At 39.9% G+C, this 25,986-nt stretch overlaps 1 protein-coding gene across 7 annotated transcripts in view; it reads left to right on the top strand.

Annotated features, from left to right (window-relative positions):
* The window catches only part of LOC140731223 (protein MTSS 1-like), a 306,022-nt gene extending 285,468 nt beyond the window's left edge, over positions 1–20,554 (top strand). Inside the window, exons 10-15 of one of the 7 annotated variants that reach the window (XM_073052720.1) lie at positions 4,476–4,686; positions 7,147–7,266; positions 8,281–8,463; positions 9,250–9,423; positions 13,280–13,439; positions 17,537–20,554. In XM_073052720.1, coding sequence (XP_072908821.1) covers positions 4,476–4,686; positions 7,147–7,266; positions 8,281–8,463; positions 9,250–9,423; positions 13,280–13,439; positions 17,537–18,240 — 1,552 coding nt within the window. In that variant the 3' untranslated portion in view covers positions 18,241–20,554. Of the gene's footprint in view, positions 1–4,475; positions 4,687–7,146; positions 7,267–8,280; positions 8,464–9,249; positions 9,424–13,276; positions 13,440–14,508; positions 14,864–17,536 lie in introns of those variants that run through there. The other 6 variants (XM_073052711.1, XM_073052770.1, XM_073052740.1 and 3 more) reach the window with 6 other exon arrangements.
* Positions 20,555–25,986: the final 5,432 nt, after the last annotated feature.

Below are 25,986 nucleotides of genomic sequence, written 5' to 3'. Positions count from 1 at the left end.
AACTTCGGATAGTTCCCCTTTCATGCCATCGTAATTTCCTTTATTCCACTGAAATACCGACGCTTTAGATTTTATTTTTTCCCTCTCAAATTTCAAAGTGAAGTTGATCATATTGTAACACAGTTCCCTAAGGGTTCCTTAACCTTAAGCTCTCTTATCACCTCCGGATCATTGCATAACACCCAATCCAGCACAGCTGATCCGCAAGTGGGTTCAACAACAAGCTGTTCTTAAAAATCCATTCCTTAGACATTCTACAAATTCTCTCTCTTGAGGTCCAGTACTGGCCTGGTTTTTCCAATCCACTTCCATGTTAAAATCCCCAATTATCATGACATTGCCTTTCTGATATTCCTTTTCTATCCACTGCTATAATTTGTAATCCACATCCCGGCCGCTGTTTGGACAGTGTACAACTGCCATTCAGGTCCTTTTACCCTTGCCCTTTCTTAACTCAACCCATAGAGACTCTACACCTTCTAATCCTATGTCATCTCTTTCTACTGATTTAATATTATTTCTTATACACAGAGCCACACCACTCCCTCTGCCTACCAATCTATCTTTCCAATTCACCGTATATCCTTGGACCTTCAGCTCCCAATGGCAGCCATTGTTTAGCTAGGTTTCAGAGATGGCCACAATGTCATACTTGCCAATCTGTAGCTGAATTTCAAAATCGCCCATTTTATTTCTTATGCTACGTGCATTCAAATGCAACGCGCTGAGTCCGGTACTTGTTGCTTTCTGTTTTAACTGCACCATGTCTGTATTGCACTGTAACTCATGCCACTGGCTTTGATTAAGTCTCATCTCCTGCCTGTTTTTCTTTAATCTCTGTTGCATGCTATCTTTGATTTATTTCTGTTTTCCCCTTCCTCAGCCCTATCACTCCAGTTCCCATCCTCCTGCCAAATCAGTTTAAACCCTTCCTAACAGCTCTATTAAATGGGCCCGCTAGGATATTGGGCCCCTTTGGGTTCAGGTGTAACCCATCCTTTTTGAACAGGTCGTACCTCGCCCAGAAGAAGCCTTAAATGATCCAGGAATCTGAAGCCCTGCCCCCTACACCAGTCTCTCAGCCACACATTAATACGTCTAATCATGCTATTCTTGCACTCACTAGCACATGGCACAGGTAGCAATCCTGAGATTACTATCCTAGAGGTCCTGCTTTTAAGCTTCCTGAATTCTCTCTTCAGGACCTCCTCACTTTTTCTACCTATGTCATTGGTACCAACATGTAGCAAGACTTCTGGCTGGTCACCCTCTCCCTTCAGAATACTCTGCACCCAATCTGAGACATCCCGTACCCTAGCACCTGGGGTGCACCTGGGAGCACCATGGGGGTATCTCTATCATCAGTCAGAACCTCCTGTCTGTTCCCCTCACTATGGAATCCCCTATGACTACGGCATTCCTCATCTTCCTCTTTCCTTTCCGCACCAGGGAACCAGGCTTAGTGCCAGAGACTCAATCGCCATGGTCGTCATCTGTCAGGTCATCCCACTCAACTGCATCCAAAACAAGATAACTGTTACTGAGGGGGGTGGCCACAGGGGTGCTCTCTACTATCTGAGCTCTTTCCCTCGCTTCCCTGACTGTCACCCATTTATCTGACTTCTGAAGCCTTGGGGTGACTAACTCCCTATAGCTCTATTCTATCTCCTGTTCACTCTCCCTAATAAGCTGTAGGTCATCAAGCCGCAGCTCCATCCCTAACACTGTCTCTCAGGAGCTGCATCTTGGTGCACCTGGCACAGATATGGCCATCTGGGAGACTGGAAGATTCCCAGGACTCCCACATCTGACACCCAGAGCAAAATACTAACCCTACCGACATGCTCTCTATCCCTCAAAAAAAAGCAAAGGAAAAAAAACAAAAAACCTAAGTCCACTTACCCACTTACCTCGCGAATGCCTGAATGAGCCAAAGCCTGTCGCTTCTACTCTTGCCACTGGCCTACTCCTGACAATGGCCGCTCTGCTTATCCCTTCTGTACTTCTATTTAGTTCGTCGCGCTCAGTTGCTGCCGCTGACGGGCCTCGCACGATGGACTGACACCATCAAAGCTCTCATTTTAAATCACTGCCTCTTAACTGCGAGAAACACTCATTTGTCAAGTTTAGTTGCCACCGCTGATAGGCCCTGCACAAAATGCCTGAGGAACTGAGCAAGTTGGGCAGCAACTATAGAGGGAAGCGATCAGCCAGTCCTGCTGAAGGGAATTGACCTGAAATGTCAACTATCCATTTCTTTCCATAGATGCTGCCTGAGCTTCTCCAGAATGTTGTGAGCAACTACAGATTTCCAGTGCCTGTAGAACCACTTGTGTCAGGATTTAGTTTAGAATATGACAATCACCTGAAATTCCCGTAATGAGGTTAAGCCATTAAACATTGTATTTTAGATGCACTTGGGAAGATTTACTAACTTTTAGAGTAGATTCAAATTAATATATAAATTACTAAAACCTTAAATGAAGCTTAGTGCAGTGTTTGTTATTGTATCATAATATCTAAAATAAAGTTGCAATTTGGTGACACTTTATGGTACAATGTTAATATTCCTCGAACATTTCTCAGTATGGCAGCAGGTTGTGCAGCAAAGATGCCACTTTAATGGTGAAGTGGTTCATTTTGGTAGGTCAAATATGAAGGCAGAATATGGTATTAATGGTAATATTCTTGGCAGTGTGGAGGATCAGAGGGATCTTGGGGTCCCAGTCCATAGGACGCTCAAAGCAGCTACGCGGGTTGACTCTGTGGTTAAGAAGGTGTATGGTGTATTGGCCTTCATCAATCATGGAATTGAATTTAGGAGCTGAGAGGTAATGTTGCAGCTATATAGGATGCTGGTCAGACCCCACTTGCAGTACTGTGCTCAGTTCTGGTTGCCTCACTACAGGAAGGATGCGGAAACCATAGAAAGGGAGCAGAAGAGATTTACAAGGATGTTGCCTGGATTGGGGAGCAGGCCTTATGAAAACAGGTTGAGTGAACTTGGCCTTTTCTCCTTGGAGCAACAGAGGATAAGAGGTGACCTGCTAAGAGGTTTATAAGATGATGAGAGGCATTGATCGTGTGGATAGTTAGAGACTTTTTCCCAGGGCTGTAATGGCTGCCACAAGAGGGCACAAGTTTAAGGTGCTGGGGAGTACCAGTAGGTACAGAGGAGATGTCAGGGGTAGGTTTTTACACAGAGCGTGGAATGGGCTGCCGGCAACAGTGGTGGAGGCGGATACAATAGGTTCTTTTAAGAGAATTTTGGATAGGTACATGGTGGTTAGAAAAATAGAGGAACTATGGGTAACCCTAGTAATTTCTAAGGTAGGGACATGTTCCGCGCAACTTTGTAGGCCGAAGGGCCTGTATTGTGCTGTAGGTTTTCTATGTTTCTATGTTTCCAATGTTGCCTGTTGTTCCCTCTGGTATGGTGCCCTTTTGGTTTTCTGCACTGTGATATCAACAAACTTTCTGGCCTGAGAGGCCCACTCTTAGTTTTCAAATTTTAGCATTAAAGATTCAATTTTAAAGATGGTGACTATGATGGACCCTTTTCTTAAGATGCATGGCAACGCAGCTGAATTCAGTAAACAAATTACAGAATGTATTACTAGAATTGAGTGTACCAATGAAGTTAATTTAACTGATTACTGAGGTATCCTACAGTACAAAGTATGTTTAAAAATTAAAATTTGGAAATAATTGTCAAATATTTTAAAGAAAATCTTCATTGAATCAAAGAGCCACAAGTTTTAATTGTTTTATAAGGGCTAAATATTTTGCAGTCAATCACTTCTGACTGCTGTAAAGCTTTCACTTTTCATAATAGTTGTTGGCATGCAGCATTGTATTCTTGTCATAAATATTTGAACACTTTTGTTCTAAACAAGAAACTAGACAAAACTCATTGCTGGCTTTGTCACAGGCACATTTCTAGTTTGTGCTAACATCAATAGAATAATAGTAGAAGCTGAAACAACCAGCTGGCCTGCCAGGATGGTGAACAAACACTAATTTGACCATAGGAGCAGAATTAGGCCATTCGGCTCATTGAGTTTGCTCTGCCATTTCATGTAGTAACCTTTGATGCCTTTACGTCTTTACTAATCAAGAACCTAGCAACCTCCACTTTAAATATACTTTGTGATTTGACCTTTGCAGCCATTTATCATAATGAATTTCAAAGATTCACCATTCTGGCTAAAGAAATCCCTCCTTATCTCTGTTCTAAAAAGTCATGTCCTTTTATTGTGAGGCTGTACTCTTAGGTCCTACACTCCACCACTTATTGCTGTTGCAATTTGCTTTTTAAATTTTACTCTGTGCTAATATGCACCTGTTCATTTTATGTTTTTGTTACGATTTTGTGGCTTGAAGGTGAATGGCAATTGCTTCTAATATGCAAAGTTTGAGTGTTTAATTGAAAACAGTTGAACCTGCTGAACCTCCTTTTTGTGTATATGTTTTAGCAGTCTGAACAGCGTTAACAGTAGTGACTCCAGATCCAGTGGATCCCACTCTCATTCTCCCACTGCACACTATCGCTACCGCAGCTCTAACCAGCCACAACAGGTTCCAATGAGGCTCTCTAGTGTCTCATCCCATGATTCTGGCTTCATGTCCCAGGATGCATTCCAGTCGAAGTCTCCTTCTCCCATGCCACCAGAGGGAACCACCCAGGTATGTGAAATTATATGCAAGATCAAATCTGTAACCTGTGCATTAGAGACCTTGCAAAACCTGAAGTCACAGTCTAAGCAAATAAAATATTGTAAACTCAAATATACTCTGAGATGTGCAATTTCATTTCTCAGCAAGATTGAAATATTCTTCTTCTTGGGCCCTTAGCTCCCACTGTAGCATAGGCCATCGATCACTTCCTAGGGTTTCTGTTATCCATTGCATCCACTGTGCAGGGGATTGGCCTATACAGCTTCACCAGAGCCCTGTAGGCTGGCCTTACCCGTTTCCACCTCTCATAACAGGGACATAGGGTTCGGCTTTGAGAGGTAGAACGAAATATAACCAAGTATATTTGACAAAATTAGATTGTCTTTTTTTTTAATAATGTTTAAAACCTACTTTGTAATCTCTGCATTCAAAAGATTTAAGAATAATTTATGCTGCTAACATTTTACAAGTAGTATATATTGGAAGCAGGGCATCAAAAATCTAATGGAAAAATATTACCATAGTAAGTCATATAAATTACATTTATGTGAATTTTGCTAGTTATTAAAGTTGTACAGTAGGTGAGTAATGAATTTGAATATTAGGAAACTGGAACCTTAATAATTCAGTACTGAACTCTATACATAGCTCAATGAAGGTCCAACAAGAAAATTGTGTCCCTGTTACTGTCGTCGGATTCTTTGCTGTGATATAAAGTTGAGCCATTACCAAGAACTCTGCTTTAGAACTTTATTCATTGCACACATGCATTTATATCTTACATTCAATTTAGTTGGCGCAACATTAAGCTGTTAGATCCATATGACCCTACAATCTTTTGGCTATTTAGTATGGTCTGAATTATTTCAAATTTTAATTATAGTGTAAAAACAATATAAGATATTATACTTGCTCTAAAGTTGGTTGATTGTAATTGGAAGAGACTGAATTATCCCATGAAGAACGAGCTGCTGTATAATAGATGATACCCCATTTTGCATCTTGCTGTGAATTACAACGAGATTCAGTATATGGCTCTAACAGCTTATCACAGTGTAAAGTACTCTTGTAAAATGTGATAAATGGCACTTCACATGGTTGCCATATCTTCCTTTTTTCCCCATTTCTCTTGCATTTGAGAACCTAGTTCATATTTGAGCCAAAGCAATGAAGTTATTGTTGTTTATATGGGGAGGGGAGGGATGGAGCTGGAGTCTCAATTTTCCTGGGCTATTTGGTGAAAGCATTGCATTAAATCAAGTGTAAAGAATGGAGGGGAAAGAAAGTGTAAATCAGGATTTTGTGGTATTTTCCATCAGATATCAAACCTGATGCAAAGCCTAACCCTAACCCTAATGCAAGTGGCATCGATGATCAATTTAAAAATGTCTCAAACTATATAAATGCTTCATGTTTCATCTATTGTTTCACTTAATGTATTAATTATATGCATTATAATTACTGTTGTATGTCATGTAGCTAGAATGACTTTATTAGCAATTACTTTGTTAGGTGTGAGCATCAGGCAGTGCTAAATGTTATGACATAAATGGCCACTTTATTATGTACAGAAATGGTACCCAATGTGGTCTTCTGCTTCTGTAGCCGATCTACTTTAAGGTTCGACATGTGTTTTCATAGATGCTGTTCTGCACACACTGTTGTAACGTTTGGTTATTTGCCTTCCCATCAGCTTGAAACAGTCTGGCCATTCTCCTCTGACTACTCATGCTCACTGGATGTTTTTCGTTTCTCGCACCATTCTCTGAACTCTAGAAACTGTTGTGTGAAAATCCCGGGAGATCCGCAGTTTCTGAGATACTCAAACCTGCCTGTCTGCCACCAACGATCATTCCACAATCAAAGTTACTTAGATCACATCTCTTTCCCATTCTGATGTTTGGTCTGAACAGCAACTGAACATTTTTTTATGCATTGAGTTGCTGACAGTCATGTCATATGCATTATTTGCATTAATGAGCAGGTGTATAGGTGTACCTAATAAACTGGCCACTTGATCATTGCTAACTAATATAATACTGATGTTTCCCAATAACTAATTCATTTAACTATTAACTATAAACTAGGTTCCCCAACAGTATATATTGAGGCCTGAAGAAGGGTCTCAGCCCTAAGCGTCAATTGCTTATTCATTTCCATAAGTGCTGCCTGACCTGCTGAGATCCTCCAGAATTCTGTGTTGATTGCTCTGTATTTCCAGCATCTGCAGAATTTTTTGTGTTCCATATATATTATGTTCTTTGATTCTTTCTCTGTTCTTTTTGATGATATAACTGAGTTTTTTTGCCTTATCTTTGAAATTATGTGATGTTGGTTGATTGCACAGTATTTTAGAACAACCAAGTCCTAATCGTATATATTTTTCCTCCTTTATTGTCTTGTTTTGGTTCAATTTCCTATTCCGTATTTTCTGCTCACCTCTTCCCTGTTTATACTGATATGCTGCAGAATTCATCCAGCTCTGCCTCCTCTGAAGCTTCTGAAACGTGCCAGTCAGTGAGTGAGTGCAGCTCACCCACGTCAGTAAGCTCCGGTTCTACAATGGGAGCCTGGGCATCAACAGAAAAGGTGACCAGTCTTTTTTCCCAATCCACAGGAAAAGTCCACATTACTGTTACTCTACCTGCTTTCATCTTTTATTCAATTTTCATTCCCGAAAATCTACATTTTTGGATTGTTAGAGCAGAGTCTATGTCTTTTGAAATTGTTAGCTGAATTAAAAAAAACACCAACTTCCAAGGGGTGAATTGAATAATGTACAAGATAGTGTGATTTTTGACCAAATGATCGACTAGGTCAAATTGTGAGGGTACTGCTGGTTTAAAGTCATGTCCATAGTTTATATGGAGTTCCTGTTCCACATTTACAGTCCAATGATATGTGTATGTGTGCCCAATGTACTGGGTCAATGGGAATCAAAACTACCTGCTCATTTGCTGTTCAAACTAGTTATGAACAGATCAACACCTATTGAGGTGCTTAACTTCATGATGAAAGGTGCAGACCCTGTGCCCGTAAAAGCATACCTGTGCTTAAAAATGTAAAAATATAGGAAATTTCTGAAATCCCATTATACTATTTGTAGAGTCATTTGAATCAGAATTTCCTGCTTCTATTTTGTTATATTAGAAATATTTTTTGTATTCAAATTCAGTTTATTGCCATTCAATTGTACACGCGTATATAGCTAAACAAAACAATTCTCGGGCCAAGGTGAAAAACATAGTGCGTGTATTACATACAGCACATAAAATTATATTAACAGAAAAGAAGTATTCTGTAGATGCATAAGTTGACGTAAACTGCATATACTATGACATACATTTCAATAGACAACTGTATTACTGCTACTGTCATAAATAATGTATACGAGGCAGTAGTTACTTTGTTTCAAACAAAATGTTTATAATAACAATACGAAATGTTTGACATTAAGGTTGTTCTGTAATAAATAATGTATTTGTGATTGCTCTCAATTCATGTTTATTGCTCCCTTGGATTTTTTATCGTTGTTCTTGAGACATTCTTCATTTTTATTCCATTTGTATATTTGTTGTGTTGTGCTTTTCTATTTGGTTGCAGTTGGCAAATGGGTTTGATCACTTCAATTCATCTAGTGAACCATACCTTCCCTCAGCTGGTACACGCTTTCTCCCACATTTTCAGTCCTGTTCCCGACCTTGCTCAGCAGCTCTCCCAGTTAATCCTCATTACTATACCATTGGGCCTGGCATGTTTCCATCATCAAAAGTTCCTAGCTGGAAGGTTTGTGTTTTCAGTTTTATTTTGCATAGCTTTTAAAAAATATACTTTCTTTCTAAAACTGGTTCTTTCAATAGCTGTCATGTTTTTTTTTTAAAAAGCAGTGGTGCTCAGTTTTTCCAAATCAGCTTGAATGAATTAAGTGAAGTTAATTGGAAATCTTTACAAATAACCTTTTATTATTTGAAGAACAGCTTACTGAGTTTGCAAAACCACATCGATTTGACACTCTGACTTGCATGCTACAAGTGCATACATTACCATTATACCTAATTGGGTCCTCAAGATATCACAAAAAAGTAAATTACACCAGCCACTTTCATCTCCTCCATCAACAGCTTTTTGACTTTTCTCTTCCTCTTCATTCTAGCACTATCATTGCAAATATAACATTGTGCTGTAACATCTGTGTTATGATATAAATAGTAATTTATTATGGATTTTTAAAAGATGAAAAATAATATTTTCATACTTGCATAATTCCTTTCAAGACTATCGAAACTATCTTCTTTGTCATTATAGTGCAAGTCAGAGTTAGTTTTCTGAGAAGGACAAATATTTCCAGTCTCTCGAGTCTACTTACCTGAACTGGTTAGAATAACCTGAGGTAGCATCCTCATTTTTATGATACACAAAACTCAATGGAAAAGCATTTCCTGACACTCTGCATATGCCTGAGCCAATAAACCTTAATTAGTGTTTTTCGCATTGACAGCTTTATCACTCTTTTGATGCAATATCCAAAAATAATAATTTACTGACTTCTTAAACTTGCTCTGTTTTAATTAGGACTGGGCAAGACCAGGTCCCTATGATCAGCTGGGAGTAAACACCTTACCAAAGCGTAAAGAATCAGAGCAGCATCGAGATACTGATCCTAAGGCAGTAGTCCCCATTGGTCAGAATGTACAAACTGATGAGGTTCAGAGAACTCGGAGTATGATCATCTCCACTGCTGCAAAGGTAATGATTTTACCCCAGTTATATTGCGTGAATTCTGTGCATTGCTAAAAATGCTACATCCTACAACCACCTAAAGGGACAGCCACTTTGAAACCTGGTGGAGAGAAGTGTTGCCTGATGGCTTTATCTACTGGGTACTGCAAGTGCTAGATAGGTTTTTGCATTTATGCAGCAAAATATTTTGCAACTTTTTAGAAATTCAACAAAGGTTTATTGTCAGCTTTTAGATTTTGTTGTGATCTAATTGACGCAGAATATAATTACAGCTCTCACAAAACACCTTGGGGAATTTCTTGTCACACACATGCAGCTCAAAAGCTAAACCTACAACACATATAATATTTTGAATACAAGAAAGCAAAGAAAACAGAAAGCCTGCAGCACAATCCAAGCCCTTCAGCCCACAATGCTGTCCCGAACATGTACTTAATTTAGAAATTACCTAGGGTTACCCATACCCTCTATTTTTCTAAGCTCCATGTACCTATTCAGGAGTCTCTTAAAAGCCCTATGGTATCCGCCTCCACCACTGTCACCAGCAGCCATTCCACGCACTCACCACACTCTACATAAAAAAAAATCTACCCCTAACATCTCCTCTGTGCCAACTTCCAAACACATTAAAACTGTGCCCTCTCATGTTAGCCATTTCAGTCTTGGGAAAAAGCCTCTGACTATCCACATGATCAATGCCTCTCATCATCTTAGACACCTCTATCAGGTCAACTCTCATCCTCTGTCACTCCAAGGAGAAAAGGCCGAGTTCACTCAACCTATTTTCATAAGGCATGCTCCCCAATCCAGGCAACATCCTTGTAAATCTCCTCTGCACCCATCCTATGGTTTCCACATTCTTCTGTAGTGAGGCGACTAGAACTGAGCACAGTAGTCCAAGTGAGGTCTGACCAGGGTCCTATGTAGCAGCAACGTTACCTCTCAGCTCCTAAACTCAATCCCACGATTGATGAAGGCCACCCATTGATTTTAGGCACACACAGTGGCATGCAAAAGTTTGGGCACATCTGGTCAAAATTTCTGTTACTGTAAATAGTTAAGTGAGTAGAAGATAGCCGTTTCCTTAGTTCGTAATGTAATTAAAAAATGGCAGTTAACAGGAACGGTGGAGGTCAAGTTGAGGTCTGGAAGACCAAGAAAACTTTCCGAGAGAACTGCTTGTGGGATTGCTAGAAAGGCAACTCAAAACCCCTGTTTGACTGCAAAAGACCTTTAGGAAGATTTAGCAGACTCTGGAATGGTGGTGCACTGTTCTACTGTGCAGCGACACCTGCACAAATGTGACCTTCATGGAAGAGTCATCAGAAGAAAACCTTTCCTGCATCCTCACCACAAAATTAAGCATCAGAAGTTTGCAAAGGAACAAGCCTGATGCATTTTGAAAACAAGTCCTGTGGACTGATGAAGTTAAAATAGAACTTTTTGGCAGCAATGAGCAAAGTTATGTTTAGAAAACCAAGGGTGCAGAATTTCATGAAAAGAACACCTCTCCAACTGTTAAGCACGGGGGTGGATCAATCATGCTTTGGGCTTGTGTTGCAGCCAGTGGCACAGGGAACATTTCACTGGTAGAGAGAAGAATGAATGCAATTAAATACCAGCAAATTCTGGAAGCAAACATCACACTGTCTGTAAAAAAAAGACATTTCACAGAATCTCACAGAACTGGAAGCCTTTTGCAAGGAAGAAAGAGTGAAAATCCCCCAAACAAGAATTGAAAGACTCTTAGCTGGCTACATACAGAAAGTGTTTACAAGCTGTGATACTTGCCAAAGGGGGTGTTACTATGTACTGAGCATGCAGAGTGTTCATACTTTTGCTTTGGGCCCTTTCCCTTTTTTGTTATTTTGAAACTAAAAGATGGAAATAAAAAAGTAATCTTGGTTAAAATATTAAAGAAATGTGTCATCTTTAACTTTATACTTTTTGGAAATCAGGTAATCTTTTGCTCGCTTGGCTATTCACAGTAACAGAAATTTTGACCGGGGTACCCAAACTTTTGCATGCCACTGTAGATGAAAGAAAATGGAGAGCTATAGGCTTAGATTGAGTATGAGTAGGTTTACATAAGTTGCCATAACATCATGGGTCAAAAGACGTGTACTGTGCTGTTCTGTTCTATGATCTATGTAAAATACCAATTTGTGTTAAATAATCTTGATCAGAAGGGAATACGCATAGTGTTAGAAATATTATAATTAATAACTGGGAAGTGATAACCTGCACATTTCATTTTTGTCACAGTCATAAAAATCTACAGCACAGAAAGAGGGTCTTTAGTCTACCCAGTTCATGTTGAACCATTTCAGTTGCCTAGTGTCATCAATGGCCAATACACCGTATGCTTTTTTAACCACAGAGTCAACCTGCACAACAGTTTTGAGTGTCCTATGGACTCGGACCCCAAGATCCTTCTGATCCTCCACGCTGCCACGAGTCTTACCATTAATACTATATTCTGCCATCATATTTGACCTACCAAAGTGAACTACCTCATGCTTATCTGGGTTGAACTCCATCTGCCTCTTCTCAGCCCAGTTTTGCATCCTATCAATGTCCCGCTGTAACCTCTGACAGCCCTCCATACTATCCACAATACCCCCAACCTTTGTGTCATCAACAAATTTACTGTCCCATCCCTCCACTTCCTCATCTAGGTCATGTATAAAAATCACAAAGAGCAGGGATCCCAGAACAGATCCTTGAGGCACACCGCTGGTCACCAACCTCCATGCAGAATATGACCTGTCTACAACCACTCTGCCTTCTGTGGGCAAGCCAATTCTGGATCCATAAAGCAATGTCGCCTTAGATCCCATGCCTCCTTACTTTCTCAATAAGTCTTGCATGGAGTACCTTATCAAATGCCTTGCTGAAATCCATATACACTACACCTACTGCTCTACCATCATCAATGTGTTTAGTCACATCCTCAAAAAATTCCATCAGGCTCGTAAGGCACAGCCTGCCTTTGACAAAGCCATGCTGACTATTCCTAGTCATGCCTCTCCAAATATTCATAAATCCTACCTCTCAGGATCTTTTCTATCAACTTACCAACCACTGAAGTAAGACTTACTGGTCTATAATTTCCTGGGCTATCTCCACACCCTTTCTTGAATAAGGGAACAACATCCACAACCCTCCAATCCTCTGGAACCTCTCCTGTCCCCATTGATGAGCAAAGATCATTGCCAGAGGCTCAGCAAACTCCTCCCTCGCCTCCCACAGTAGCCTGGGTATATCTCGTCTGGTCCCGATGATTTATCCAACTTGTTGTTTTCCAAAAGCTCCAACACATCCTCTTTCTTAATATCTATATGCTCAAGCTTTTCAGTCCACTGTAAGTCATCCCTAAAATCACCAAGATCCTTTTCCTTAGTGAATACTGAAGCAAAGTATTCTTTAAGTACCTCCACTACCTCCTCCGGTTCCATGCACGCTTTTCCACTGTCACACTTGATTGGTCCTATTCCCTCACCTCTTATTCTCTTGCTCTTCACCCACTTGTAGAATGCCTTGGGGCTTTTCTTAATCCCATCTGCCAAGGCCTTCTCATGGCCCCTTCTGACTCTCCTAATTTCATTCTTAGGCTCCTTCCTGCTAGCTTTTAATCTTATAGATCTCTATCATTACCTAGTATTTTGAACCTTTCATAAGCTTTTCTTTTCTTCTTGTCTATGATCAGCTGGGAGTACATCTGAGAGCATCTGTTCCCAATTTATGCTTCCAACTTCCATGAGAAACTAAATTTTTTTTACACATCTTGGTTTGAATGCTAAATATAATTAGATAAATCATTGCTGCAAAATTATCGTAACATACATTCTTGTGGCAGCAGGGGGAGGATGTAGAAACTCATGAAGAATTGGCTTTGGCCTTGAGCCGAGGTCTTCAGCTGGATACACAGAGGAGCAGTCGGGATTCCTTGCAGTGCTCTAGTGGATACAGTACACAGACTACCACGCCGTGCTGCTCAGAAGACACAATTCCCTCACAAGGTAATATGAACAGGCCTATTACTTTTATTATATAGGATGGACTCCTGGATTGTTACAATCCTGTCATCATAATATGTTATAAGATACAGGAGCAGAATTAAGCCTCTTGGCAATTGAGTCTACTCTGCCATTCCGTTGTGGTTGACTTATTATCAATCTCAACACCATTCTCTTGCCTTCTTCCCATAACCTTTGACGCCCTGGCTAACCAAGAACTTATCAACCTCCATTTTAAATATACTCAAAGTCTTGGTCCCCACAGCTATCTGTGGCAATGAATTCCACGGATTCACCACCCTCAGTTAAAGAAATTCCTTTTCATCTCTGGTCTAAATGGTCATCCCTCTATTCTGATGCTGTACCCTCTTGTTCTAGACTCACCTCACTATAGGAAACATCCTCTCTATCTAGGCATTTGTATATTCGATTTAGTGAGCTCCACCCCATTCCTTTAAACTTTAGTGAGTACAGGTTAAAAGCCATCAAATGCTCCTCATACAGCAACCCTTTCATTCCAGAATCATCCTCATGAACCTCCTCCAATGCCAGCACATCTTTTCCTAGATAAGGGGCCACCATGCATACAAATGAACTCTTTGTGCTACTTATACCTAAACACTTCTGAGGAATTGATGTCAACCAGGATACAGTTCTCAGTAACTTTTTAAAACAAAAGAGAAGATCTGTTGAAGGGGTATTGTAGACCAATGACAGTCCATAAATACACTGCAGAGGCCTGATTCTATAGGCTTTTCACAACAGTTCCATTTTCAGTTCAAAAAGCAGAGGCTGATTTTACTGTGGATACTATGTAAGGATGGTCGAACAGCAGTACCTCAGTCCTGTGTAGATCCACAATACTAGTCTGGATCTTTATCTGTCTCCTATCCATACAAGAAGACGTTCACATTGCTGATACAGATACATACAAGATGGCTTCTATCGGCTCTGGTAGAATTTCAGCACTGTCTTCTCTTCTAGATTTCCATACGTTCACACTGAAAAGTAAATTGCCAATAACCGCTTCTGTTTCACCGGAGTAACAATGTTATCATGTTCATATTTACAGAACTGCTCACCTTTGGTGCTTCACTCTCAACTACCCACCATGACTGCAACACCTGAAACAAGGATTTCTATGTCAGAAACCAGACATGCATCCATCACCCCTGCCTGTGTCTGGACACCACCATTGCAGGACTTTTCAGTTGGTACCTTCAGAGGGTCACTGAACAAGCAGACAGACCCTAACTCACTGTCCAGATATTGCAGAGGCTTCAAGTAACTGAACTCCTCAAGCAGAGCAATGCATATCCTCCGGTTGACACAACAGCAGTTCTGTTAACTTAGTCACTGCTCCACCAAAGATATACATATTTGCATAATTTATGAGTAAAGTGATGCAGTGCATTCTTTTAGCACCATTTGAGTACAAGGCACATCATTCCATTTGCTTTCAAGATCTTCAGTATAGCGGCCTGTGTATTTACGTAGCCTTCAACCTCCAGTGGAATTATGAGAGGGGCTTAAATTGTGACTTTGACCCCCTAGAGTCTTTGTGTGACTGTACCGTGTCTCATAGTCTTGAACTTTGGGATGTGTCAGACCATAGCATTCAGCATATACTGAAAGTCCAGGTTTCAGGCATGCCAGAGGATATCTTCAACTCTGATAGATCTCTCAATGGCATATGGACTTGTGAAATAGGAGCAGTCCCTTGTTCCTTCTCTTCCCAAAGATCCAGTACCCCTTTAGGTGAATTTTTTTTTTTCTGTCCTGAATGATCAAAATTTTTGTTTTGAGATTGTGACCTTCCCTAGTTAAAGGGAAACATCATCCCTGCATCTACCCTGTCAGGCCCCCCCCCCCTTAAACATTTTGTTTTGCAGTGTAATTACTCTCACATCACGCAATGCCAGAATGTAGCTCCACCTTGTAACAAAACTGCAATCACAAGAATCCACTGGTGAACCACTGCTGTACCCCTTCAATAGCAAGTACATCTTTACGTAGCTGGGAAGACCATGCTTGTAAGTACTACTCAACATGTGGTCTCACCATCTGACTGGAACAGAATGTCTTCTCACTTGTTCTTCAGACCTCTTACAACAAAGGCTAATGTACTGTTTGCCTTTTAACTATTTGCTTGCTAACTTCTCTGTACCCAAATGTAATAGTTTGCAGCGATTTTCCTACTGCTGAAATTGGTCTAATTGGTTCATGGTTTTCAATTCTCTGTTCTTCCTTAAACAGGAAGCTTTAATTTCCTACTTCCAAGTTTATATAAAATTTTGGAAGAAGTTTGTCCATTCATCCATTAGCCACATCCTTCAAAACCTTATGCATTCATCAGATCCTGGGGAATTTATTGCCTTTCGGGTTTTGTTTGTCATTTTCTCCAATACAGCCTGTTGACTTTTGTTATTTCTCTGTGTGCATCCTGGAAAAGCATGTAGGCTCACGTTGCACAGCTATATGGGATGAACCTCGACAAAGGCTAGTATATGCTTTTCCAGACCTCAGTACTTGCATAATCCAGAAGATGGTTGACAGCCTTATCCCTACCACAACCACCTCAAGGGCAGTATTATTTCTCCAAATTTTCGTGTCTCTGACAGTGGGCCTTTCTTACCATCAAACAACCTGAAAATTCTGCAAAGAAGTATTCTGCTTTGGCATTCTACTCAGGGAGATAATTCACAGAACTCTCCTCCTCCAACAGGGTCTTAGATACCCGTGCAGGTAAATGATTCGATGCACATATTTTTTTACAAGGAACAGATGAACTGTATAGTTCAGCAGAATGGAATATTGCCACACATATTCTTTGCAATATCAGGAACAGAAATATTATTCAACAATGCTAATAACTTTGCAGCATTTCATGTATCTCTTGTTACTTTTCCTTGATATCTTTTACATGCATTCAAAATTCTACAAAATGTATAGCAGACACAGTTTCCCCGACATTTATATCTTATAATATACTACCTACATTACGGGCATTATTCAGTACAGTGCCGTTATTGAATTAATTTTGATAGTTGGCATAATCAGATGTGCATTCAGTTATGTAATTGCTGAACTGATGTAAAATTACTGCAGCACAGGTGGTAACAATTGGGTCCATCAAGTCTCCGCTGGCTCTTTAAAGGGCAATCTAGTCCGATTCCCCCTGCACTTGCCTCTTGGCCTTGCAAATTTTTTATCTTCAGTCCCTTTCTGAAATCTGCATCTACTACATGTTCAGGAAATGCATTCCTGATTGAGAAATAACATGAACTTTTCCTTAGCTTGTCCTGCATCTTTTACAAATGGCAATAAATTTATGTTCTCCATACTTAACACCCATCTGGTAACATAAATAGTTTTCCTATTATCCTGTTTAAATCTGTCATGATTTTTTACATCTGTATTAAATTTGCCATCATCTTTCTCTGCACTGAGGAGAATTCCAGATTCAGTGGAGGTAGGTAACTCTCAAACAGACCTGCAGTGCAAAGAGAAAATGTACGAGCAGACCCGATACCAGTTGAGAATCCTTTGATTCCTGTTGAAACTCCCAACTGTGCCTCAAGATCAGCTGGGTCTTCTGACATGGAGCTTAGACCAGAGCAGGATCTTGAGGCAGCAGAAAGCAATATATTTACACCTGCCACCACACAGGCACCTGTCCATAAAGAAAAAGAGAGGTTATTTGTAATGAAATGAAGAAGCCATTCTGAAAAAGCTGTGGACTCTCAGCTGCTAATCGCTCAGCTCATCGTTTCTAAGGTTCAGTAGTCAGAATTGAATGCAATGTTGCAGGTAGTGGCTTTCAGCGCTTGGCACTGTTGGCTAATGAAATTATGGAGAATTATTACATTGTCCATAAATACAATACCTTCAGTTATTAGTTGCCAATCAAGAAATCAGTGATGTGTGTAGTTGGGATTACCAGATACAAAATATTCCCCTCATTGGTAGTAACAGCAACAAAGAATGAAGGTGAATTCAACCACACATTTTCCAGCCTTTAGATCTATGTGCATTACTGCATTTTACTGCAATGCAATGTCAATTTTAATTCAAAACTCGGTTTTTAATAATCTGTTTAGTTTCAGATTATGATTACTTCTCGGTTAGTGGTGATCAAGATGTCGAACAGACCGAGTTTGACAAGTCCTCCACTATTCCACGGAATAGCGATATAAGCCAGTCCTATCGCCGAATGTTCCAGGCAAAGCGCCCTGCATCCACAGCAGGCCTGCCCACAAACTCGGGATCAGCGATGATGACTCCAGGTGTCGCTACAATTAGGCGGACACCTTCAACCAAACCCTCGGTGCGAAGAGCAACTGTAGGCGCAGGCCCGATACCAATTAAGACCCCTGTGATTCCTGTTAAAACTCCAACTGTGCCTGAAGCAGGTGGGTCTTCTGGCACGCAGCCTTGGCCAGAGGAACCAAAGCAGGGTCCCGACACTGCAGAGAGCAATACCTCTTCACCTACTTGCATGCAGCCACCTGTCACCTCACCTGTGCCATCGCAGTCCGTAAACCCTACAGAAGAAGAGAGGCAGTCTGCGATGAACCAGCAGGTGACAACAGTCATTGGAGCCCCCAACATGGCCGTCACTGTGGCGCCTGCAACAGGGGATCACTCTGAAGTCACTTTGAGCTTGCAGGAGTCAGATGAAGGAGCGGAGAGTTCCATGGCCCCCTTGCCTCCGCAAGGTGAAGACATGCTCAGCGCCATCCGACGGGGAGTAAAGCTGAGAAAAACCACCACTAATGACCGTTCAGCCCCAAGGTTTTCATAAATGTACAGATTATATTATGGAGATTATGGTAGGAGTCTCTGTAATCTTGAGAAATCCATTCTGGAATGGTGTGTTTGGGGGAAAATGATTCTCACACATTTATATTATTTGAGAACCTCATGAGAGAGGTGACTGGTGGAATAAAGAGGAAAAGGCAGTTAGGGATTGGGGGAAGTTTTACTGGTTGCATTATCGTTTGGATTTAACAGTCCATAAAGACTGTTCCCTTTCGCAGTTGCTTTTTAGTTTGCCAGTTGCTTTATTTCTCCCTTCTACCAGAAGGTGCCAAATCATATAAAACATGCTATAAAGCTCACTCTATTGACAGAGCACAACATGTTAAAAGATGTTTTATTGAGGAATGGATAACTTTATTTAAAACTGTCAGGGAAGGTGTTCAGTGATTGAAAGTTAAAGAAGAGTATGTTGAATTCAGAGCATATCAAGGAAAATAGAAGATTTTATTTATTGGATTTTATCCATGCACAAAGATTGTTCTATAGAATGGGGGCGATAAGCAGCATAAGTTAGATGTATTTACTGCCTGTACAGTAATAGAGGTGAATTTAGCAGACTACCAGCTAACATAATACAAGCAATACAGCGCAACTACGGCATGAGAAATCAGTGTGGATTTAATGTTTAGTTGTTAGAGTGCCATGACAGTAACAGAATTAAAGGATGTTTTTACACAGTTAGACATAGTAATTTTCTAATGCTTAATGTTGATCCTAACAAAATGAGCCATTCGCTGTAACAGAATTTGTAATTTCATAAACTGTTTAGACATTGCTTTCTGCTAAATTTAACTATCCACAAAATTGCCTTGTTTTATGCATGTGGCACAATGTTATTTTCTCTACACTTGCCGCTGTTCATATGCACTCTTCATTTTTCCCTTTCTCCACTTTTTCTAATTTTAAATATGAATTTTAGGTGATGACAGTGGAAAGTAAGTGGCGTACAGTAGTATCACAAATTTTTAAAATCACAAAAGGTAGCAGGGAATTCTCTAAATAACATTGCCTTTCTCTCAATTTTTCTTTTTAAATGAGAGTTTCACCCAGCAGGCTGGGTAAGTAAAACCCATAGAGTACAATAATAGGAAAACAAAATACATGTTTCATCTATGACAGAGCAGTAGCCATAGAATTACAGCTCAGGTCTTATCCCTTGTGCAACAATACATCTAAATAAAAATACTTTCAGGGGCTTGTTTGTTATGTATTTCAGCTCTCGATTCATGCATCATTTTAAATATGGGAAGCTGCAGACTGGGGAACGTACAAACGTTATGTATACTTGCCATCTCCTCTAGGCATGACTAATCTTAAATATATCTTTAACTTTTTCAGTAAATTAAGCCTTTGCATTATGTCAAATATTGTATTTTGTATTACATCATTGTTTTACATGGCTAGAATAGGTCATGCGATATTCAGTAAATCAGTACAATCCCTCCATTCCTCTTATTTCATCCCTGAACATCCTTACAATAAGCATAAGATGGTAGCAAGTACGTAAATTGTTTTCAAATGCAGTTTGCTTTTTTAAAACAATAGGCACAATTATATATTGATGTTTTTAATCTTGAGATGTATTTACATAATCTTTGAACATTTCACAAGTTATAGGTAATCTCCATCAAGTAGAAAACTTGTAGAAAACATTCTGGAGGCACAAAATACAGAGCTGTTCTTTTGAAATAAAAGTTGCAACATGTTTAATAAACAAGTCCCTGGTTAGGAAATAGTAAGATCTTTGTAGTTAACTGTGGGGATTCTAATACAAAAATGGAATTGAGAAGATAAGTATACAATAAGACAGGAACCGTTAATCTACAATAGTAATTTCAGCTGATGCTAATTGTCAATGGTTACTTACTAGCTCTTAATTATACAATCATAGGCACAACAGTAATTGTTCTGTGCAAGAAAAGCATAGGAAAACTTCATCAAGACATGGTATGTCAAAGTAGATTCTAAAATTCATCACACATCCTTGCAATCCTTCATGGTTAAACTGAAAGAATGTTGCCAAAATTTTAATAATGTTTAAACAGAATTGTTTTTGGAATAGTAAACATTTGATGTGTTTTGCATATTGTAAAAAAGAAAAGGCTATCACACTGAATCTAGAATTACTTCTTATGGTAAATTATTGTGGTTTTTGTTTCTGGTTTGTATTGAGAGTTGACCTCTCCTTGTGGAGTTTCATTTTGTTTGAGAGGTGTAAATATAACAATATATAATTTTGTGTCAGCCTCTTCTGTGTAATGATTGCTTCAGCCTATATTAAAGAAATGTAAACAAAATTGACTTTGTTTTCACTTCATAACGAAATACCTGGTTATAACAACTAAAATGTAATTTATTCCCACTCTGATGTCAGAGGTTGTGTGATTTGTTTTACAGTTACACCATTGCTAGTACATATCAAAACTGATCTGATGACTAAATCGGCTGTTTGCTTCCACAGAACTGATCATTAGTGTACAAAAGTTATTGATTGTATCATTTTTAATGGTAATTTCAGTTGTGTTCTGAAACTGGTTGAATACACTTCACAGTATATGGACTAAGACACACAAATTAAATCATACATGGATACAGCTAAATAAGCCAATGTTCCTTGGGGGCCAGGGTGCATAACATATATTCAAAATAGCAAGAGAAAAAAAATACACATTATTACACAAGAAAACATGTATAGTTCTAGACCCTAGGCAACATACAAGTACAGCTCCCACCAATCCAGCCTGCCATTCCACTGGTTGAACACTGGAAAGCAGCACCGACAGGAGTGGCCAGCCCCCAAACGAGCACAGACACCACCTCTGGCGTTATCTCACCTTGACTGCGGCAGCAGGCAATCCCATGGCTTGAGGTCTATTCCTTGCTTCAACTGAGGCAATGCTGCTGCCCCATTGCCTGTCTTACCACCAAATAAGAGAAACAGGCCTGTGGCATCATTGTCCAACAGGGTCTTGCAATCGCAAGAGAAACATCCAGGACTTACAGTTACGCTGCACGCTGTTTTCTTGCACCAACTCAGAGGCCTTCAAGTAACAGGCAGCAAGATGGTCTACAATCAGGTCAGCTCTTCTGAACCTTCTCTCACCTGACCATCAGCTTCTCCTCCTATAATCTGACTGCTGGCTTCTCCTCCAACATGTCCACTGGCTCCTTCAATACCCTGGCTGGCTGCTCTAAACAAGCAGATCACTGATGCAGTAGACCCGCTTGTACCCTTAGATCTTGGAGTCCAGTGTAGTCTTATGATCATAAAAAACACATTTAATAAAAAAAAGTGCACCTTTAGCCCCGAGGGGCTGCTGCATTGGAACACACCACCATCTTACATTGCTAGCCTTTCAGAAATTCCTGTTGTAAATCGTACAACTTCCTACCCAGCGTCACTAGTTGTTGCTTTCACCAGGAAGACTGCAGTCATCCAAGATGATGGTTCATGAATACCACATCTTATTATGGGGAATTGTGTATAGACAAATATTGACCTTGGCAGTGATTGAAAACAAATTAATAAAAACATGAGTGAGCCATTCCTATATGCATCTCAAAGGAATAATTGGTGATGGGTGATCAAGATCACTCTATACCTCCTGGCTCCTGGCACAGAACCAACAATAACAGATCTACATTTATCTAAAGTAGGATAATAGCATGCTAGTTAGGGACATCTGTAGCAGTTATTCTTGATATCAGTTTTGCAGATGATGCAGGTAATTTGTCTCACACCTGATTGAGTGGGCAAGGATCTGTCAAATGGAGGATAATGTGTGAAATGGGAAATTACCCATTGGAGCAGGAAATATAACAAAATGTTAACTGAATAATGAAGGATTAGTCCTCTGAAAAGGATAGATCTGGATTCTCTGGTGTACAATTCCCAATAAAACACCACTCTGTAGGTGCAGAAAGTAATTTGGAAAGCTAATGCAATGTTGTTGTTTATTGTGAGAATTAAATTCAAATGGAGGGAAGTTAAAATTCAATAATAGAAGGCATTATATACATCTGGAGATTTGTATAGGGTATTGTACCGATCATATTTAAGGCTGAAGCATTGGAAGAGGTTGAGTAGAGTAATAACTGGAATGAGAGGGTTGCTGTAAGAGGAAAGACTAGACAAACAATGCTCATATCTTCTGGAGATTAGAAGACTGAGAGGAGACAGGGCAGAAATACAGTATTCTGGGACCACAGACAGGCCAGAAACTAGGACTGAAAATGTTGGAAACACAGAGCAAGTTGAGCAGCAACAGTAGGGATGTGAAACAGTCAACAGTTCTGGATGAGGATTCTTTATCAGGAATGAAAAAGTAGAAAGCTCACTTCAAAGATGCCGAAAAGAGTTAAGAAAGCAGAGCATATCTTATTAAGTGCAAACCAATGTTGTCAAGGTAACAATTACTCTAAATAGTCTTGGAGCAATACAGCATGAATACAGGCCTATTCAGTTCATACTGACCACGGTGCCCACCCAGCTTATCCCAATTTCCTGTCTTTGGTTCCTATCTAAACAAGCCTCACCCTCCATGTACCTATCCCACTGCTTCTCAAAGGATACAATTGTATCTGTTTTTGGCAGTTCGTTCCATATGCTCAGCAATCTCTGTGTGAGGAAAAGATTGCTCCTCAGATTCCTTTTAAATCTTTTCCCCTCTCACCCTAAACCTATGCCCTCTAGTTTTTGTCTCCCCATCCCTGGTGCAATGACTTGCCATTCACTCTATACCTATCATAATTTAGACGTTTCTATAAGGTTGCCCCTCATTTTCACACGATCCAAGGAATAAAGACCTAGCCTGGCCAATCTCTTGGAGTCTCTAGTTCTGGCAATGTTGGCACTTTTTTTCCCTAGTTTAACCACACCTTTCCTATAATGAGATGACAAAACTCCAAGTGTAATCTTACCACTGACTTGTGCAACTGCAACGTAATGTCCCAACTTCTGCCCTGCTAGTGAAGGCCAGTGTAGTAAACACATTTTTCACTACTCTTGTCTACCTGTAATGCTGTTTTTAACAGACTCTGTACTTGTCCATCTGCTCCATTGCTCTCCTCAAAACCCTGCCAATTACTCTAAGTCCTAAGCTGAGTTGACTTTCCAAAATACATCACCTCACCATTAATCTGTACAGAAATCTAACTGATCAAGATCCCCCGTAACATACCATCAATGTTGAGGAAGAATAAATTGCCAGGTCAAAATAAAAAAATACCAAAGGCTTATAAAACAAGTAAGTAGTGCTGGATCTGGTCATCTTTTTTTAAGGGGGGTAGCTTTTTGACTGCTGATGATCATTGTTCATGGCATAAGGGTATATACATCAATGGATAACTCACAAAAGATGACAATCATCAGTATTTAGCCAATCACAAGTGGTCCAGCATGAGAGTCTCAACCCAAACAGCAACCCTCAATTTCCATCCACCGATAAGGCCATAAGATACAGGAGCAGAATTAGGCCATTTGCCCCATTGAGTCTGCTCCATCATTTCATCAAGGTTGATCCAATTTTTCTCTCAGCTGCAATTTCCTGCCTTCTCCCCATATTCCTTCATGCCTGACCAATCAATAATCTCTGTCTCAAATATACATCAAGACATGGCTTTACAGCTGCCCTTGGCAAAGAATTCCACAGATCCACCATTCTCTGGCTAAAGACATTGCTCCTCATCTGTTCTAAAAGGACATCCTTCTATTCTGAGTCTGTTCTTAGACTTTTCCATCACATAGGAAACATTCTTTCCACATCCACTCTTTCAAATCTATCAAAACCTGCTTTGATAGGTTTCAATGAGTTCACCCCTAGCTCTTCTGAATTCTAGTGAATACAGGCCCAGAGCCATCAAGTGCTCTTCACATGACAAGCCATTCAATCCCAGAATGAGGGTCCAAAACTCCCAAGTGAGGCTTCAACATTAAATTCTTGTTTTTGTATTCTGGTCCTCTTGAAATGAATGCTAACTTCACATTTGCCTTCCTCACCAAAGTCTCAACCTGCAATTTAACTTTTAGGGAATCCTGCTGAAGGATTCCCAAGTCCCTCTGCACCAAAGTGTTTTTTGTATTTTCTCTCCATTTAGAAAATAGTCAACTTTTTCATTTCTTCTACCAAAGTGCATGACCATACACTTCACAACACTGTGTTCCATCTGCCAGTTATTTGCCTATTCTCCTAATCAGTCTAAACCCTTCTGTAGCCTCTCTACTCCTCAAAATTACTTGTCCCTCACTAACCTTCATATCATCTGCAAACTTTGCAACAAAGCTATCAATTCCATCATCCAAATCATTGACATAAAACATAAAAACAATTGGTCCCAACACAGACTCCTGTGGAACACCAGCAGCCAACCAGAAAAGGTTCCATTTATTCCCATTCTGCCAATCAGCCACTGCTTTATCCATGCTATAATCTTTCCTTTAATACCATGGACTCGTAGCCTTATGTGTGGCACATCATCAAAGGCCCTCTAGAAATCCGAGTAGTACAAAACATAAACTGATTCCCCTTTGTCTATCCTGCTTGTTATTTCTTTGAAGTAATTCCAACAGATTTGGCAGGCAAGATTTTCTCTTGAGGAAACCATAAGGACCTCATTGTTAATAATTGACTCCAACATCTTCCCAACTACTGATGTCAGACTAACTCTTAAGTTTCCTTTCTTCCTCCTCTCTCCCTTCTCAAAGAGTGGAGTGGCATTTGCAATATTTCAGTCTTCCGGAACCATTTCAGAATGTACTGATTATTGAAAAATCATTACTAATGTCTTCACAATGTCTTGAGCAACCTCTTTCAGAACCCAGGAGTGACTTATCTACCTTCAGGCCTTTTAGTTTCCCAAGAACCTTCTCTACCATAATGGTAACTACACACACTTCATGCCCCCGACACCTGGAGCTTCTACCATACTGCTCGTGTCTTCCACAGTGAAGACTGATGCAAGATACTTATTCAATTCATCTGCTATTTCCTTGCGCCCCATTACTACCTTTCCAGCATTGTTTTCTAGCAGTCTGATATCCACTCTTGCCTCTTTTTACACTTTATGTATCTGAAGAAACTTTAGGTATCCTCTTTACTATTACTGGCTAACTTACTTTTGATTTCTAGCTTTACCTTCTTAATGACTTTTTTAGTTGCCTTCTGTTGGTTTTTAAAAGCTTCCCAATCCTCTACCTTCCCAATAATTTTTGCTCTATTATATATGCCCTCTTTTTGGCCGTCTACCTGCTCCTATGTCTTATGGTAATCTACAATAACTTTCTTCATTATTAATGACACCACCTAATTTTGGGTGATCCACAAATTGACTGAGCAGTTAGAAATACTGGCAGTTGAAGACAAAAGGAAAAACAAACAAACAGGACGGTATAGCCACAACCATGCAGACAAAAGAAACAGGATATCTGACACTGATTTAAATCCTAATGTTGGCATAGGTTTATTATTGTCACATGTACTGAGATAGAATGCAAATTTTGTTTGTGTGCTGTACACATCAAGGTAGGAAAGAAAACAAATGCAAAATACAGTTACAGAGTAAGTGCTGTGCAGGTGGAGAAATAAGGTAGATTGGATGTGACAAGGTTAACCGAGAGATAAATAGTGCACTAGTATACAAGGCCATTCAAGAGTCTATTTTGAGTGGGATAGAAGTTCAGAATCAGATTTCAACATATCTCTTGAAATTTGTCTTTGCAGCAGCAGCACAA

This window comes from Hemitrygon akajei, chromosome 1 (assembly GCF_048418815.1).
Source record: "Hemitrygon akajei chromosome 1, sHemAka1.3, whole genome shotgun sequence".
NCBI classification, from domain to species: domain Eukaryota; kingdom Metazoa; phylum Chordata; class Chondrichthyes; order Myliobatiformes; family Dasyatidae; genus Hemitrygon; species Hemitrygon akajei.
This window is presented reverse-complemented; position numbering and strand designations above follow the sequence as displayed.